General features: G+C 33.7%; 1 protein-coding gene across 3 annotated transcripts; it reads left to right on the forward strand.

Moving 5' to 3' along the window:
• The first annotated feature begins 2,013 nt into the window (after positions 1-2,013).
• LOC107878181 lies at positions 2,014-12,848 on the forward strand. Of its 3 annotated transcripts, none has more exons than XM_047415291.1 (12): positions 2,099-2,241; positions 5,781-5,925; positions 7,169-7,236; positions 7,393-7,463; positions 8,732-8,995; positions 10,162-10,325; positions 10,407-10,462; positions 10,591-10,643; positions 11,629-11,715; positions 12,095-12,263; positions 12,364-12,461; positions 12,540-12,848. In XM_047415291.1, the coding sequence occupies exons 2-12, from the start codon at positions 5,825-5,827 to the stop codon at positions 12,654-12,656; spliced, it is 1,248 nt and encodes a 415-aa protein (XP_047271247.1). In that variant the 5' UTR covers positions 2,099-2,241; positions 5,781-5,824; the 3' UTR covers positions 12,657-12,848. The 3 variants fall into 3 exon arrangements, with proteins under 3 accessions (XP_016580584.2, XP_047271247.1, XP_047271246.1); XM_047415290.1 differs by having other exon boundaries at positions 2,231-2,753; XM_016725098.2 differs by lacking the exon at positions 11,629-11,715 and having other exon boundaries at positions 2,014-2,753.
• Positions 12,849-18,224: the final 5,376 nt, after the last annotated feature.

Consider the following 18,224-nt stretch of genomic DNA (forward strand, 5'->3'; position numbering starts at 1 on the left):
AGGAATAATTTGAATCCAGTAGCAATGACAAGAGTTGAAATTTAAAACTTGACTCAATGCATACATTAATACTCAAGTATAGACCTCTATTAGATCATATTAATTAAGCACTTAGTAAATTATTAAAGTTGATCAAATAAAAATACGAAAATAAAAATCACAACATACCCAGTATAATCCCACAAGTGGGATCTGGGGATGGTGGTGTATCCCCAGACCTTAACTCCCTACCTCGTGAAGGCAATTTTTTCTAACCTATGTATTTTTATTTGCTTTTGTTTATTAAAAAATTTATGTTTGATCGACTTTAACGTTTTAATTCTTATTTAATTTTCACTCTGTCTATTTTTTCTTCTCAACAAACATGTCAACGATTAAGAAATAATTTGATCCAGTATCAATAACAAGAGTTGAAACATATGAGTTATATGTTGGGTTTGTAGCAAGAGCTGTGTTGTGTTGTTCCAAACACATTACTCATCTGTTGCAACAGAATAAAGATCTGTTGCACCAGATAAATAGTCTGTTGCAACAGGTAATATTTTGTTGCATCAAATTTCTCATTTGTTGCAACAGATAATTATCTGTTACAACAGAATAATTATCTGGTGCAACAGAATAATTATCTGTTGAAACAGATAACATATTTGTTGCAACAGATTAACCATCTGTTTGATTCATGTTACGGGCACTAAAGAATCATAAACATGAATCCAACATATGAGTCTTCTGTTGCAACATAATATGTATCTATTGTAACAGACTGAGTGATCTGTTTAAATTGTGGGCTCTTATGTTGTATTCATGAACAAGTTCTATCCATTGTTGAAAAAACAGCAGAAGCAGTGTACCCAGATGACAAATTCAACTAAAACTCATAATTTTACTTACCAAAGTCACCTATGAAGTAATGCCAAAGTGCAAAGTGATGTAGAAATAAAATTTCACCAAAATAAATGGTCAAGTGAAGTAGTAGCAGTAGCGGTAAAAACAACAACAATGGCTAACAAGAAGAAGATGATGATGATAATGAAGTAGAAGATGATGATAATGAAGTAGAAGATGATGAATAAAGCAGCAGCAACAATTAACAACAAAAATCGCGAAGAGAGAGAAAGCAACAACGGACAAGAAGAGAGAGAAACACACCTTTTTTTCCTCCGTTTCCCGTATATTAACTAATATTTAGATCAAAGTGTAAATTTTAAAACTTGTGGGTTATTTTTAATTTTCTTAATTCATAATAAAGTAATTGTCGCCTCCACTCAATTATTAAGACTTGAGTCACCTACGCCTCATTTTCAAACTCTTTTCTCACTTTTAGCTCAAAGCCCATGTAACCTTGACTTGAGTTGTGTACATATGTTAACCAATTTACTGTACTACCAAAAAAAAAAAATTACTAAATTTTGCAAATAGTAAATCTAAACCTAATAAATTGAATGGTAGGTGTGATATTTCAAGCATGAACCAGTAATAACGTTGAAATTCTGAATTCATCTAGATTTAATAATTTAGAGATGTGGTAAATAACCCATTCAACAGAGAAAAATAATAATTATATAAAAAAAACTTTTACAATAACAATTTCTATATGTAGTATACAGGTTAAATAAAAAATGTATGAAGATTATAAAAGATAAGTCAATCATATAGTTCTCGAAAGTAAATAAGATTAATTTTAAATTTTACATGTATCAACAAATATGACTTTTCAGGAAAAAATGTTTATAGACTTGTAATTATAATTCATATAAAATAAAGTTACATTTGATCAAATTAAATAATGTTAAAGACATAATTAAATCAAATTATTACTCTCTCAGTTTGTTTTAATTTATCATTATTTTTTTAATTTAATTTTCATTTTCACTTGTTATTTTTGACAAATGAAAAAAAAAGATAATTTTTTTTTATTACACTTTTAGCATTGTTTTTTTTTCTTTTTTAAATTAATTTCAAGACCCAATAGTACATATTATTTAAATATGCTTATTATGAAAATATAGTCATGCCAATAATTTTAGTTAATAAGTGTTTCAAACTCCAAATATGACAAATAGAAGTCATTATTTTTGGTAATAACTTGAGAATCAAAATGAGGGGCAAGAGTAGATTGTTATGAAATACACAGATGAAAACACATTTTTATCCTTTTAAATAGAAGATTGTTCCAACAATATTTGTGAGGGAGTATATATTACTAGGTTTCTTGCTTGTGGCAACAATCACACAGGCAGGGTAGGTATATCTTGTGTTCGCTTTGTCTTGTATAGTATTTCAGAAAATTATGCACCTTCCAATAAAAGAAAACAACAAGAATGGAATTGCAAAACTCCAACTAGATATGAAGCAGCAGAAGAAGCTTCTAATAATGTACTGAGAACAAATATGAATAGTGTTGTGTTAGGAGAATGGTAGAGTAGTAAAAACAGAGGAGGATAGATGGGTGATGGGTGTTGGTGATGCTGCTGACATAATATAGTGAGCAAAAACAAGAAAGAGAATCTTTTATTTCTCTTTTAAGACTGACTTGTTTGGTTATCCTGTATTTATGGCCTCATCTTCTCCCACATTACTTCATCATTATTGTTATTATTATTCACCTCCCTCTTCTTTTTCTTCCAATTCTTCTTCTTCTTCTTCTTCTTCTTCTTCTTCTTCATCCCCTTGTTGCTCTTCGTCATCTTCTTCTTCTTATTCCTCATTTGATCAACGCCGAGGATTTAATTGCAAATTTCTCAGCTTCTCTGGTAATTCTTTGTGTCTTTTTCTTTTTGACCTTGCTAATTGATCCAAGTTCCATTTTTTTTTTGCCTGTTGGATTGATGTTCTTTGGATATTGAATTGAAATTTGTGTCAATTTTTGATCTTTTCTGCTTTTAGTTAGAAGATTAATTGATTCTTGATGTGTAGCTATAAAACTTGTTTGATTTATCAAGAAAAAGGAGTAGGGGGATGGGGGTGTTTACACTGCACTTTATTTAGATTGGTGGTTGAATACTGAAGCTAATTAAAATGGATAATGGATAAAAAATGCTGAATAGAAATTATACTTTTTTTTTTTTTTCTCATTTTAACAATTTGATTCTATCTCAATGTATTTTGTAAAAATGAAGTAACTACTAGTAGTTTATTTTTTAATTATGTGAAGCTTTGTAAGCGAGTGATCATAGATAGGGCTTGCACTCCCCACCCCTCTTTTTTTTCCGTCGAAACGTTTGTTTTTCTTGTAATGGCCAAGCCTTAATTACAAAATGTGCAACTTGTCTCTCTTGAATTTATCTTCTCTTTATTGGTATTAGGTGCTTTTCATATACTACATTTGTTATTGACAACCTTTTGGTGTGGCCTTGAATTATGGTCAGTTTGCCGGTTGATTTTTTACATTGTAAGTATTTATTATTGTTAAAGGACAGAACACATAGCTTATAGCTCTCACATAAAGCTTAACTTTTAGGGTGGTTGCTAGAATCGATTCCTATATAATGTAGTTGGTGAATTGTTTTATATAGTCCCTATGATCATGCCAAGATAACATTTTTAGCTTAGTTTAATTCTTTGGATGGGTTGGTGTAAAAGGAGGTTCTAAAGTATGTACACTTGGACTGTGGATAGATTTTTGGGTTCTTTGTTTTTGATCTGGATTCGATGGCGCCATGATTATCGGGAAAGAAAAGAGGGTGGTCCAAAAAGAACTTGAGAAGGTGTAAAGAGGAAGCAGACCTGAAATATGCTCTATGCATATTAAAAATGTTATGTGACTTTTTTTATCATGATGAAATATGCATAAAATTGAGTCAAAATTATAGTAGGCAGAGTTTCTCTTCCTACACTGTTAAGAGATAAACTTGATTGAACAATCAAAGTGCCCATAAATTGGGTTGGATACTTGACAAAACACTAGGTGATTTCTTCTCATCTATTTTAACCTAGGTTGACAGGTGGCAGGTATCCTGTGGAATTAGTCGAGGTGCACACAAACAAGTCTGGACACCATAGTTATTTAAAAAAAAAAAAACAAGTTCGCTTGAAAATGGATCAATTATTGTTGAATCAAAGAGTCCTAGATTGATTGTTCCTGTTTTTATGGATTGTCGGAAATGTCTAACGGGGAAGGGGGACTACCTAGCTGTAAGTGGTAGAGATGGATGACTCCTACTCACATTTATCCCATTTTAAGTTTGTAAGCTGATAGCAGAAATAACTTGAGCTTTTTGTTTCCCCTTGTCATTTGGAATTGCCGTCTTTTGAAGTGTTCTTTTTTGGACACTTCAATTGCTAAGGAAATGCAAGGGAAGTGGTTTTTTATGTTAGCTTCTTGATTCTAAGGCGGGAGGACCTTTCCCAGGACATTTAGTTGGTTATTAGTGGTAGAAATCACTTTAGAGATGGCTATATGTGTGTCTAAATTTGTGCTTCTCAGCAGGGCCTCCTTGGAATTGTTTGGCATTATAGTAGGTAAATGTAACTTTAGCTATGCATGTGATTTCCTTACCGTGGTGGTTGGTAGAGTATGATGATTTAGAAATACCACATGCCTGATGAAGTGGTTGTCCACTTGGTGTTTGATCCAAGATACCCACTAAAATCTGAGAACTAGTGTACTTTCGAAGGTACAAGTTCCAATTAAGTGATGTAAAGTAGACAACAAGTTGGTTATCTAAGCACAGCGATGTTCCTTTTGTGCTAAGTTTACCAATTATTTTAAGTATCTCTACATTTGCCTGGATTTACACAAACAAGGAAGAGCAATACCATGAACCTGAATTTAGAAGAGATCTGCAAGTTCTGGATTGAAGATCTTAATTGCTTATTTGGATGGTTGTGCAAGTAAAATATTTCATTATGAAGAGAGGTAGAAATGACAATCAAAAGGAAATTGTATGTTCACAATGAAACCATTTTATAGTAGACTGCTAAAAGAGAAATAGTGACTTTCCTCTCTCATTAACATTGGTTCTGCATGCACCAAAGGAAATATCCTTCTTCACTTTGGCAGCATCATCCAGAGCCAGTCTAGCATCTGGTAATTCATATTTGCTGGTGCTTTATTGGCAAGAAGGTGAAAATGGATGTCAATCTTCGCTGCCCAATTACTCATTAGGGCTGAACTGCTCCAATAAAATGCACTCCCTCCGTTCAGTTTTACTTGTCCAGTTTGGATTTTGCACTCCCCTCGAGAAACAATGATTGGCATGAGTTTACCACAATACTCATTAATTGATGTTTAGTATTAGGTCTTGGGAAATGATTTGGAGAATATGTAATTAATATTAAGGGTAAAATGTGGAAAAAAAATTTATTTTTATCTTGATATGCTAAAAGTGACAAGTAAAAGGGAATGGAGGGAGTAATTTTCTGTTCCCCTTTGAAGTTATCATTATTTTGCTAACTCTTAGACTGAAGTCTGCATTTTAGGCAAAATCAGTACTGTTTGTTCTGTGCTTATAGTCCAGGCTAGAACCATAGAACTTGCTCTCCTTTCTCCTGGTGGATTTCGCAGTTGGAAACAATATCATTAGGTGTTATATAATTTATGCTCTTGTAGTGCCCTCGGTGATGTCGACTTTGGAGCTTTTTTCTCCTCTATGATTGCAGTCAACTGTTTTCTGAATGTTGAATAGCCGTGTAGTACTGTAGTATATCCGAGTTAGGACATAGGTTCTTGTGTTCTTCTGCAAAATCTTTATCGTTGTTTACACTTTAAATGTCTTGGCATGTATGAACCTTTTCTTTGCAAATTGTTTCTCTGAGGATTTTGTCTGCTCCTTCTGCAGGGATAAACAACATCTGGAGAGGTCAAAGCTTTAGAGCCCATGCGATGAGTACAACTGAAGGAAGTGTGATGTCACCGAAAGCCTTGTTGGATACTGGAGATGAACCTGAGCATCTTCTGGTCCTTGTTCATGGCATCTTAGCAAGGTAGGGAACTTTGTTTTCTCATCATACAAATCTTATATACATGTGTGTAGATATAATATTTATGTACATGCATATGAACATGTGTGAACATGGTTTTTTAGGGATTTAGAGAACTGTAAGGAGTCTGGGTGTTAGGGCTTGCAGACCACAAAAGAAAAAATAAGAGGCTTAGAGGGCAGTAGAAAGCATAAGAAGAAGAAAAAGGAATAAAGTCACAAAGTTAAAATGTGAGCATACTAGTTAACAATTAGCTGCTATTCTCCTTTTCTATACAAAGAGTACATTGGAATTTCAGAGATGTCCAAGGTACACATCAAAAGGATTAGTGACAAGATGCAATAAAGTAGTTTTCTTCATAGTCATGTTCAAGCTCTCACCAGCAATTACTTCAAATCTGTATGGATTGACAAGTGAAGTTGCTCTGGTGGCAAGAGCACTACATTTCCAACCAAAAGTTGGGAATTGGAGTTTCCAAATGAAGTAAAGTGGGAAAAGGCTAGAGTTGAATCCTCTGAGGTGGTTGGAGTTTACCAACGACGACATACCCAGGGTAATCCCCCAAGTAGCGTCAGGGGAGGGTAGTGTGTGCGTAGACCTTACCCCAATCTTGGTGGGGTAGAGAGACTGTTCCCGATGGGGTTTACCATATTAAAAAAGGAGTTTAAACAGGAATGAAGTAAAAAAGTGCCTGTTGGTCTTTCCTCTCTTTTTGCAAGGTTGTTAATTTGAGTAGTCAATTTGCCTGTTGTTAACCATGCTCAAACCTTGACTTTCTAAGTGCTCAAGCAGTGAGAAGCTTCAACAATGAGAAAACATTATGATCAGAACCAAATAGCATTTTACTTTTTATGTGACCTTGGTATGTAAATAGTATGTTCGAGTAGTAGACTTTCAACCTGCATCACATGTTTGGCACTTTTCCTTTTCATGGAGTATGAAACTCAACCTGAGCATTTCTCCAGGTGACATACATGTCTATATCTGTTTGCGTATCACTTTTATATATCGCCCTTGAACTTCCTTTCATGTGAGGTTGATGATTTACTTGCTAACCATGATTTGATTGTCAAGGGTTGTCTCTGATATTTGTGTATGTGCACTGTCTTAAATGCTATCCACCAATATCAGTCAATTAACTATGCCTCAATCTTAAATAAATGTTCATATCATCCATGGTCTAAAAAATTCTTCCTGAAAATTGGCATGCTGTTGTTTGCTTCACTGAGCTTTCCAAAGAATGCAGCCCAAGTGACTGGACGTATGTACAAGCAGAGTTGAGGAGGCGGTTGGGAGGAAACTTTTTGATATATGGTACATTTTTCAGTGAAACTTGACCTTATATTCTTAAGTATTTATTTTTTCATTTTCTGTGTTTTCCTTGCTTCAATTTTGCATGCTACACCAAGAAAGTAAATGCTGATATCAAAATCCAAGAAGCTATCTGACTAGTCTTTTTGTGGTGTTCAGCAAGTTCATGTAATACATTCACTAAAACCTTCACTGGGATTGATGGAGCTGGAAAACGACTAGCAGATGAAGTGAGTATGTGAAAGAAGTCACTTTACTGTATAGTTGCGATTCTGGTGCTACTGCCTGGTCTCGTGGTGTACGTTAGGTGGCTCTATTTTTCTTGTTTTGTTGGGGCAGAAATCGGATGCTATTAAGCTCTTTATTTTTAGTTCTCTTTTAGGTTAGCTTGGTTATTTTTTAAATTTGTATAGGTTACCGTGGGTTTTTGGTTATGGACTTATGGCTATACTCTATCCTAAGCAATAAAACCCTGACAGTAGGTATATCCTAAGTTACTCGGACTCTTCTGTGCCACACCCATGTCAACAGAACATGAGCGTGGGTGTGGGTGTGGGTGTGGGATCTGTACTCGATGTGGTCAACCGATTTTGGATACTTTGACCAAAATTGACAAGAAATTCCGGATTGATTCAATGAAAAGGAGTGACCTATTTTTGGTACTTAGAAGAAAATGGAATACCTTGTATACAGAAATGTGTATAGAAATTTCTCTGTCACTCCTTTTCCTTTTATCTCTTCGACACCTTCCAGGATTCTCCTCTTGATCAATATTTTCTCCTCAAGTTCTCCACATGATATCTCGTAATTTAGATTTTATAACTCTACTTTTAGATAATCAAATTATTTTTAGCCGAATCCCCCCACCCATATCCATACTTAGATCCATATCCCCGAATCTTAAATTTAGCTCAAGAAAGATCCAACCTCTAGATCCTCACCCATATTGGACACCCGCACCCGAGTCTTAGCAACTTAGGGTATATCCTATGATGGTAGTTGCTGTTTAAGAAGTGTAGTCAATGTTGTCTGGCTGTTTTGCTTCGAGTGAATAAAATTCTGCACAGTACAATATTTGCTGAATGATGTCCAACTTTGCATCAGTGCATCACATAGAGATTTTTCTAATTGTTTCAATTTTACTAATAATAGCTTGTCTTTTTCATTTACTCGAATTCAATTGCAACTATACTAGTGTTGGCCTCTATATACCTTTTACTTCATATGCATATTTCCGACATAATTAAATGAAAATTATCCTCCAAAGCTAGTCTGTTTCGGCCTGCATTCTGTATTCGTCTCAGAAATTCCAATATGTCGATGAAGTATATGAATGGTCAAATAGTTTCCAGCCACAAACTTTTAACATTATATCATAATCCAATTGGACCCGTGTTGCTTAGGTGGCTACTCTCAATTTTCCAATAAATAGCTTGTGCTTGCAAAGTGAAACTATGAAAGCTCATCTTCCTTATTTGGAACTTCTGGTTATGAACAGGTCAGGCTGGTTGTAAAGAAGAGAGAAAGCCTGAAGAAGATATCCTTTTTAGCTCATTCTCTTGGTGGATTGATTGCTAGATATGCACTTGCCTTACTTTATTCATCAAACAACCGTAATGAGCAGTCCAATGATGCAGTCACTTCAACTAGTGCAAACCTCAAACCAGTAGGCTCCTTAAATGAAGGTTTGATTGCTGGCCTGGAGCCAGTCAATTTTATCACCTTGGCAACACCACATCTTGGTGTGAGAGGGAAAAATCAGGTCTGTTCTCGTGGTACAATTTCATCACTTATCCATCAAAGAATCTTATCTCAGTATTTCTTAAACAGGATGTTATTACCATTTTTAATAAATGAAATTTACCTTTACTTACTGGACTTGTCCTTAGTTACTCGATTATGTCCATTACAATCCCTTGTTTAGGGATTTCAGTTGTTTTTATGTATTTTAAGTACATATCCTATTTTCTTGCTTTTAAATTTGTAAAACTCGTAATGGAGTCTCTACCTGGAAATTCTGAAACTTGAGTGGAATAGGAGGTGCCTGTGGACTAAAAAACTTTTAGCTTTCAAAAAGCAGAAAACTTAAAAACGTTTGTAGTAATTCAACCTTTAAGGTTGACTTATATGTTAAAATGGAATCTTATTTGTAAATTGTTGTACTTGGGTACCTCATGAACATCTATAATAGAGTGTGGTCAGTCATTTGGTTTTTTGGCATTTACGTAGTTTCTAGAAAATGTCTAATAACAGTTATCTTTTCGTTTGAGACGTCTTAAAATGTTTGATACCCATTCTATTTTACATAAATTTCACAACTTCCAAAGCTCAAATTTATTAGTTATTCAAATCTGAGAGATGTGATCTCTGTGCTCAACTTTTTAAAATTTTTTTAATCATTGATGTAATATATACCATTCAAATGACAATAACATAACCAGTATAATCCCACAAAGTAGGGTCTAGGGAGGGTAGTAGAGTGTATGCAGACCTTACCTCTACCTTAGGGGTAGAGAGGTTGTTTTTGATAGACCATCGGCTCAAGAAAAATTGCCCAAAGTAGTCCAGAAAAAAGTATCAGATGTACTGTAAATATCAGATAGTAACAAAAACAGCAGGAACAGTAACTACAACAAAAAGCAAATGCCTTACATGCCTTCAATATAAGTTGTGTCAACAAAGCTGAAGCCAGTTATTATCTGAACTCATTTTATCTTATGTGTAGGAGGATATCATAATTTGGGACATTAATGTTAGGTAGAATGAGTCGCTAACTGTTTTATTGCATCAGTGTAAACCATAATGTGGTAATGTCTCTCAAAATTTGTATAGTATGTTATTATTAGCAGTTTATCCAGAGAAAAGTGTTCAGATTACTTTGTAACTGGCTCCTGACATCAGGACAGTTGATTAGCTTTTACTTTTCAGCTTCCTTTTCTCTTAGGGTTGCCGATCTTGGAGAAACTTGCAGCACCTATAGCTCCTATTTTTGTTGGTCAAACTGGTAGTCAACTCTTCCTTACAGATGGAAAACCTACTAAACCACCTCTTCTGCTAATGATGGCATCAGACTGTGATGATGGAAAATTTATGTAAGTAGAAATATCTCCACCAGTCCTTGAAGCTATTTCTCCCATGCCATTATTCTTATGACTGGAGTTTCCTTCTTGCAGATCAGCGCTTGGTGCTTTCAAATGGCGCGTTCTTTATGCTAATGTCTCTTATGATCGTATCCGTTGCATCTCATCTGTTGTTACTTCATTTAATTAGCAAAATTAGTTCATTGATACAGTTCATTCCAGTGCTTCTTCTCTTAAATTTTTGAATTGATTGCAGTGATTTCTTGACATTATATAGATATGGTCGGTTGGCGTACATCATCTATAAGAAGGGTAACGGAACTCGTCAAGGTGATTTGTGATTTACTATTCATTTGTTACTTCAATTGTCCATAAATATAGGTCTGTGAATGCTGGCATTTATTCAAGATAAAGAAGGAAAAGGACATCCAAGTATAGTTGGGTTGGGTAAGTAATATTTACTCAAGGTTCCCAATCTAAAGTTTAGTCTGCCAAGTTTGGCCAGGTCGAACTGAAATTCCTGGGAATAGGTATTGGGACAATATCAGAACTGAGATTTTTTTTTTTTTTTTGAAAAATAAGGGAACTGCAATTTCAATTAGCCCAGAACAATAGGAAGTACAAAGACAATTTGCAAACAGAACTGCAAGAATGTCCCAAACTATTAATTAGTTTCATTTTGTACAACAATTAAAACTTAAGGGTATATCAGGTGTGTAGCTTGAGCACCATAAACTGCCTTATAGGTGAACTGAAATCAGAACCACCTTCTTTTTGTTAAAAAAGTTTATCTAACAACTTTTCTTATACAGGAACCTTCGATTTTAATGTTGCTTAGACATTAATGAAAACTTACGAGGCATATAGACATAACCTGCATTTGAGTAGGTAGTCATCTCTCCATCCATGATAGCATGTACCTCACCTGTATAATTTTTCTTTGTTGAGGATTAGACAAGGAAAATTACTTTGGCATTTCATTTGCATCTTCCGTTGAAATAAAAAAGGAAACCTTGATTTTATGTTTGGTGTACTGAAGTTACAATCTAGAAACTGTTGCTAGTTTTAGACCCTTCATTTGCATACAAGCGAAGGGAAGGCAGTCATTTCCTAGTATGGGAAATTTGATTTCTCAAAGGCACACTATTTTAAGTAGGAATTACTTTCTAGTTTTCTAGAGATGAAATGGACTATATGATGGTGAGTTACTGCATGTGCCGGACGAAAGAATGGCCTTACTTTGAATGAAAAGAGGATATATTTTCTTTACTGTTAAAGCCCTGGAAAAAAGTCCAATGTAGTTTCCTATTGTCAGGCAAGGGATGAGATGCATTTGATCTTTACATTGAGGGAGCTGTTCAGTTCTCCTCAACTGGCACTGCAAATTATGATTGTCGACCTGGTTATTCCATGACTTATAACTCAATTTTTTTTTCTTAATTCCCTAAATGACGAAGTGTATACTTTATGCAAAGGACACTGGTATTATTTAGTAAATGTCAAAGGAATAGTTTTTGTTGTGCTCATTTTATGGCTGAATGTCTTATTAGTCTTCATGTCTAAGTATGTACATTTGCTGTAATGTATGCATACTTGTGATTCTTATAGTTGGATGAATATATTACTCATTGAAGTATGTTATCATGTGAAATCATATTTGTTAGCAGGATTATAGCCATAAAACTCTGAAAAGTAAAGATCTTCTGGAAACAGAGTTTTTTCTTAGGAGTTCATGACACAACGATTTTGTTCGTATACAATTCTCAAAATTTTATTGGCAGCCCCCTTGGCGATCTTTGGATGGCTACAAACATGTAGTAGATGTCGAATATTGTCCTCCAGCTTCATGTGAAGGACCTCATTACCCCCTTGAGGCAGCCAAAGCAAAGGAAGCAGCTCAAAATGCACCAAGCACGCAGAGGACATTAGAATATCATGAAAGTATGGAAGGTAATAATTGCCTAAGAGAGCTGTTTCTGTTTGTTGCAGTGAATCTCAATGCTTCTATATCTCTATAGCATATGAGAATCTTACTACTCTTTTTGAACAGAGGAAATGATACGTGGCTTGCAACAGTTGGGGTGGAAGAAAGTTGATGTTAGTTTTCACTCAGCGCTCTGGCCCTTTTTCGCTCATAACAATATCCATGTGAGTTCCTTCGATATTCTATTTCTTTATCATCCTCCCTGTGTGGGTTCTAACTTGTTCACTATTTTTCTTTGACAGGTGAAGAACGAGTTTTTTCACAATGCTGGAGCAGGAGTAATTGCTCATGTCGCAGACCACATAAAGCAACAAGAGAAGCAACCTGAATCGTCCTCCTTAATTACCCCTAGCTTGTAAGTCATATAGTTGTACAGAAAGAAATTCAGCGTACATTTTATTATTGAAATTAAAATGCTAAAGGCTTGGTTTTTTCCATTTGTTTTGTTTGCAAGTCTATAGTTGATTGCAAATGTATATTTGTCCCAACACTGCTGGTTTACTTGGTTATAGTGCTGATTTCAACAGTAGCGAAGCCAGTTTTTTTGCAAAGCATATTCAAAATATAGGTATAGCAATATGATTTTCGGAAGGGGTGTTAAACTGACCACCTTTCATTGGCTTGTTGCTCCGTCACCATTTTCAATAGGAAGATTGTTGAAGTTGATGTTAGCTTTGTACCCTGTGGATATTAGTTGCTATATATCTATGTGATTTTGCTCTTTTTCCATCTTTGAAAGGAAAAGTAAACTGAAGAACAGTAATAACAACATGAAGAAAAAGCTATATATGCACACATTGAGATACAGATAATGCAAGCAGAACACAAGTAGCAGAGTTTGGTTCCATAGTTTGCAAATCAAGTATGTACTAAAAAAAAATAGAAACAAAGAAAGCAACTAGAGCATTGCAAACCCCCTAATGAGCATATTGAATCAGGTGAAATCACATCATACCCAGTGACATTGTCATCACTAAACATGTGCCTGCTTCATTCATCTAAAATAGTATTGCAAGATAGCTCTGCGTAGGAACCTTGAGCATGTCCATTGTAGCCATGCACGCGGTAGTTGTAGGAAGGTGGGGCAAAGTAAGTTCCCGGCCTGCTGTAGAATGTATCATAAAAATAATGGTTCATATAGTTGTGGTATTCAGGATTATATGGATTATGGCCATAGTTCAGCTCTCTTTCCAGTTTTTCTCACTGTTTTGAGTACTTTTTTTCTGGTCTGCCCAACCTGTTACTGTCACCTTTTGCATGTTCTGTCTATTTCAATGCTGTCCACTCCTATGAATGCCAAAGTAAAACAAAGTAAATCCAAAGGTTTTGTTACAAATTGTCCATTACCAAGGGACTAAAGAAGATGATATAAACATTCTCACAGCCTGTTTGGCCGAAGTTTTTGGAAAATTAGTTCTTTTTTTTTTTTGGCAGAAGTGCTTATTCTAGAGAGCTGAAGTTTTACCAAGTTTTTATGAAAAAAGCTAATTATTGTTGTCATATCAGAAATTGTTTTTCAAAACTTAAAAAAATAGTTATTGCTCCTTTCTACCCTTTCCCAATCTCTCCCTTTGAATATATTACCACTAGTATATTAGGATCTTTATCATATTATTTTAAGAACGGAAAAGGGTCAAAAATACCCCTGAATTATTTGAAATAGATCAAAAATACCCTTTGTTTGTTTTTTGGCTCAAAAATATTCTTCTGTTCGTTTTTTTGGCTCAAAAATACCCTTCCGTTAATTTTTTGATTCAAAAATACCCCTTTATTTATTTTTTAGCTCAAAAATACCCTTCTCTCTAACAAAATGCCACCAAGTACACCATGTAGATTAAAAAAAATCACTTAATCAATCCACGTCAACATACACGTGGAAAATCACTCCATTTAATCCACCTAACAATCAACCCATTTTAGTCTATTTAAAAATTTGATCCGGTCCATGTTAAAAAAATCCGAACCAAGAGGCAAAATTCAATTCTTCAATTTTTTCCTCATATCATCCCTTTCGCCGCCTTATATTTCACTATTTTACATTTTGAAAGTTACGAGACTCGTTCGAGCAATTCTTGACCTCATCATCTTGTGGTTGTTCTACATTGCAACTAAACTTTCACTCTCCAAATTCCAATGTCATCTCCGAATTACCGTTCCTCTCACTACAATTAGGTTCCTTATTAGACAAATTCAAATAGGACATCCAGTAGCAATCCGAGCTCTTGGAAATTGGGTCAACTATTTGAGGTTCCAATTGTTTAGAGTCGATCCGATTAAAATCTGATTCTTTCGGATCAACAATTTAAGGACCTAATTTTTTCTTCATCTTTCGCCTTGACCAATCCGAAATATCTTAAGCCATCACATGAAAAATAAGCAATCAAATTCTTTAATTTTTTTTCCTCTTGGGTCGATTTTTTTTTAATATGGGTGGGGTTTGAGTCTTCTAAATTTTAAAAAATAGGTTGATGGTTAGATGGATTAAATGGTGTGATTTTTCATTTGTGTTTGTTGACATTGACTGGTCAAGTGACTTTTTTTATTCACGTAGCGTGTTTGGTGGCATTCCATTAGAGAGAAGGGTATTTTTGAGCCAAAAAATTAGTGGATGGGTATTTTTAAGCCAAAAAACAAAAGGATATTTTTGAGCCAAAAAATAAATCAAGGATATTTTTGATCTATTTCAAATAGTTTAGGAAAATTTTTGACCTTTCTCCGTTTTAAGAATTACTACATAGAAAAAAAAACGTGTAATTATAATTCATATAAAATAAAATTACATTTGATCAAATTAAATAATGTTAAAAGACATAATTAAATCAAACTATTACTCTCTCCGTTTACTTTTATTTGTCTCTATTTTTTTAATTTGATTTTCGTTTTCACTTGTCATTTTTGACAAATCATAAAGAAAAGACAATTTTTTTCTATTATGCCCTTAGCATTAATTATTCTCTTTTTTTTTTTTAAAAAATTAATTTCAAAACACTATGTTAAACATTATTTAAAATGAGTATTATGATGAAATAACCATGTCAATAATTATTTTTGTTAATGGATTAATGAATATGCCAAGTTAAAATGTGACAAATAAAAGGTACGGACGAAAAAGTGAATCTTCATTTGGAGAGCAAAATATTTTTGGTAATAACTTAGGCAATCAAAATGAGAGGGTGAGAGTAGATTGTTATGAAAACCACAGATGAAAACAATTTTTTATCCTTTTAAATAAAAGATTATTCCAACAATATTTGTGAGCCATGTATTACTAGCTTTCTTGCTTGTGGCAACAATCACACACGTAGGGTAGGTAGGATAAGGCATAAGCATTAAATATCACCAGATTTTTTTTTTACTTTTGGTGAACAATATCACCAGATTTGATAACAAATTCATTCAAGGAATTCTCTATAAAAAGTAAATTTAAAAGCACAATTTAGAATAAAATATGAAACAATTTGAATTAAAATACAAAATGTTTAAAAAGAAAACGAAATATCTGCTTAATACAACTGGGACATATGCTCAATGTGCTGTTGAATTAAAATACAAAATGTTTAAAAAGAAAATGATATATCTGCTTAATACAAACTGGGACATATTCTCAAGGTGCTGTTGTCTCAAATTAGACATCAATGGTTGGGCGAGGGTCCATGTAACTTGGATTATCAGTCCTGTGATCAAATTCTACATGACCCTACATTTCAAGTCCAAAGTCTTTTTTTCGTTCTCTTCTAATTTGAATAGAAAATAATGATATTTTTAGATCAATCTTACGTGAAAAAATAAAAATTTATTCAAGATCTCTTGTAAAAAGAAAATAAAATTAAAAAATTGTACTTAAATTTCATATATCTCGATTGGAAGGCCCACAAGAGAAAATACGCACTAAATATCGGGCGAAATGTACAAATACCCGTTTTTGGAATCGGCATTTAATTTATACCAGAAGTTAATTTACATCCCCATCTTCTTTGAGGAATTCATCTTTGTGCATCATGGTATATTCATTAATCGTATACCGCACATCAAAACTATTAGATGGAATAGTTGATTCCTAACCTTGAACCAATTGAGAGGGAAGAAATAATCATAATTTATTGGTCTAATGCATACAAGTGTATGCAACATATCATATTTCAGACCAACAAATGAAGCTTTGTTCTCATTAGCAATGGTTTAGCTGTTTATCAAAGGCATTCAATGCCAAACCATTATCATCAAGATGAATTGTCTTGATTACACAATTTAAAAATTATGCTCTTAACTCAATTTTATTGAGCAAGCAACTTTATGAATGTCAAACTACAGGTTGATAATAAATGTACAAGTGATCATCTTATATGAATGTATCTTAATAGATCACATGACTGGTGAACAGACCCATATTCACCTTTTATACTTTTTAGATTTTGAGGGATCAAATCCCAACATTAGTTGGTCCAACCAACTTATCATGAGAACAAGCGACATAAACAATTCTTGAAGAATCTTCTAGTTCTTCAATACATGTCTAATACTTAATATGCACATCTTTGAGATGTCACAATCATTCATATCAACTTATGAACTCATTTATAGTAGTAAACACAAGTTTACCATGACATGTATTTTTTTCTTTAATAAAATTTAGATTTACTATTACATGAATAAATTTCAGATTTACTACTTTAGAAGTAGATTTCAAAATAACTCTTCTCAATTATTCTGCCTTTTTCGAAAGTGAGTTGTGATACCATCACAATCAAGTGCACATTTGTATTAATAAGTTTCTCATTCCCCAGGAATGTAATATAATCGTGCCTTAAGCCTATCAGATTCTGATAGCTTATAACATCTTTCATGATATTGCTACTTCAGAAGCAAATCGAGGCATACATATGATCTAGAGATTTTTTCTCTAACATATCTTATGATCATAATATATGTGTGAAAATATCATCACTTTTGATGATAATTATCATATTGTCCCTCCACGCGTATATTCTGTATTCAATCACTTGTCTTCTTCCAGACATATTATGCACTGCTACCAAGTTCACTTCAGAGAATGGAGTATGTTCAACGAGACATATTTCATGATTTTTTATTAAAAATACACTATTTTGCCTTAGCTATCATAATATCATCAATATGGTATATTGAGATTCAAACTCAACGTTTTACCCATATAAATGCGTCTTAGGCATAAATCGATAGGACTTAAACCCAACATCTTATCATCATAATGTTCAAACTTAATGTCTTATTCAAACTCAATGTCTTATTCATATTTATATGAAGGCATCTTAGGCCACAAATCGATGGGGTTTGAGCCCAATATTTTATTTTCATGATGTATGCATTCATATCGTGCTTTTGAGAGAATGACCATCTTCAAGTTATCAATTCATTCTTTTAGGCCATTCCACAAAACAAGTGGATCCTTAGTAGTAAGGTATTCAATTTTCATAATTTCATCAAGATGATGAAGCAAAAAAATTATAGCCTTAGCATGATTTTGGTTAGATATTGTATTTTCTTTCTTTATGGCGTCTCCAGGAACCATAGCATCTAAGTCGATTTCAGCATTCAACACCTATAAAGGTAGTTTTTACTCGAGGCAACGAACTCAAATTTTGTAAGATTATTAGTAATATGAAAAGAAAGAAAATAATACCTTAGCCTTAAAATTTGAGGCGACAGAGTCTCGTGCTGATAACGTATTATGAAATATAAAGTAAATACGAGAAGAATAGAAAGAGAAGAGAGGAGACTTCTTTATTTTTCATGGGGATTCTTGAGGAGTTCATTAAAATGAAGGAAAAACCTCTTTATTTATAGGGAAAAACTAACTTTAGGGTTTCTAACTTTTCCAAAAATAGATATTCACTATATATGGTAAAGTAGATATTCACTATGTATGGTAAAGTAGACATTAACTATAT

This window comes from Capsicum annuum, chromosome 7 (assembly GCF_002878395.1).
Source record: "Capsicum annuum cultivar UCD-10X-F1 chromosome 7, UCD10Xv1.1, whole genome shotgun sequence".
Classification (NCBI taxonomy): Eukaryota; Viridiplantae; Streptophyta; class Magnoliopsida; order Solanales; family Solanaceae; genus Capsicum; species Capsicum annuum.

What these genes read in the sequence shown, in the direction of transcription:
- LOC107878181 (XM_047415290.1), top strand. Translation starts at nt 2,555, where the DNA reads ATGGCCTCATCTTCTCCCACATTACTTCATCATTATTGTTATTATTAT. An exon ending in GTTCATGGCATCTTAGCAAG is followed by an intron (nt 5,926 to 7,168) that starts GTAGGGAACTTT and finishes CAAAGAATGCAG; the next exon opens with CCCAAGTGACTGGACGTATG. An exon ending in GTGTGAGAGGGAAAAATCAG is followed by an intron (nt 8,996 to 10,161) that starts GTCTGTTCTCGT and finishes TTTACTTTTCAG; the next exon opens with CTTCCTTTTCTCTTAGGGTT.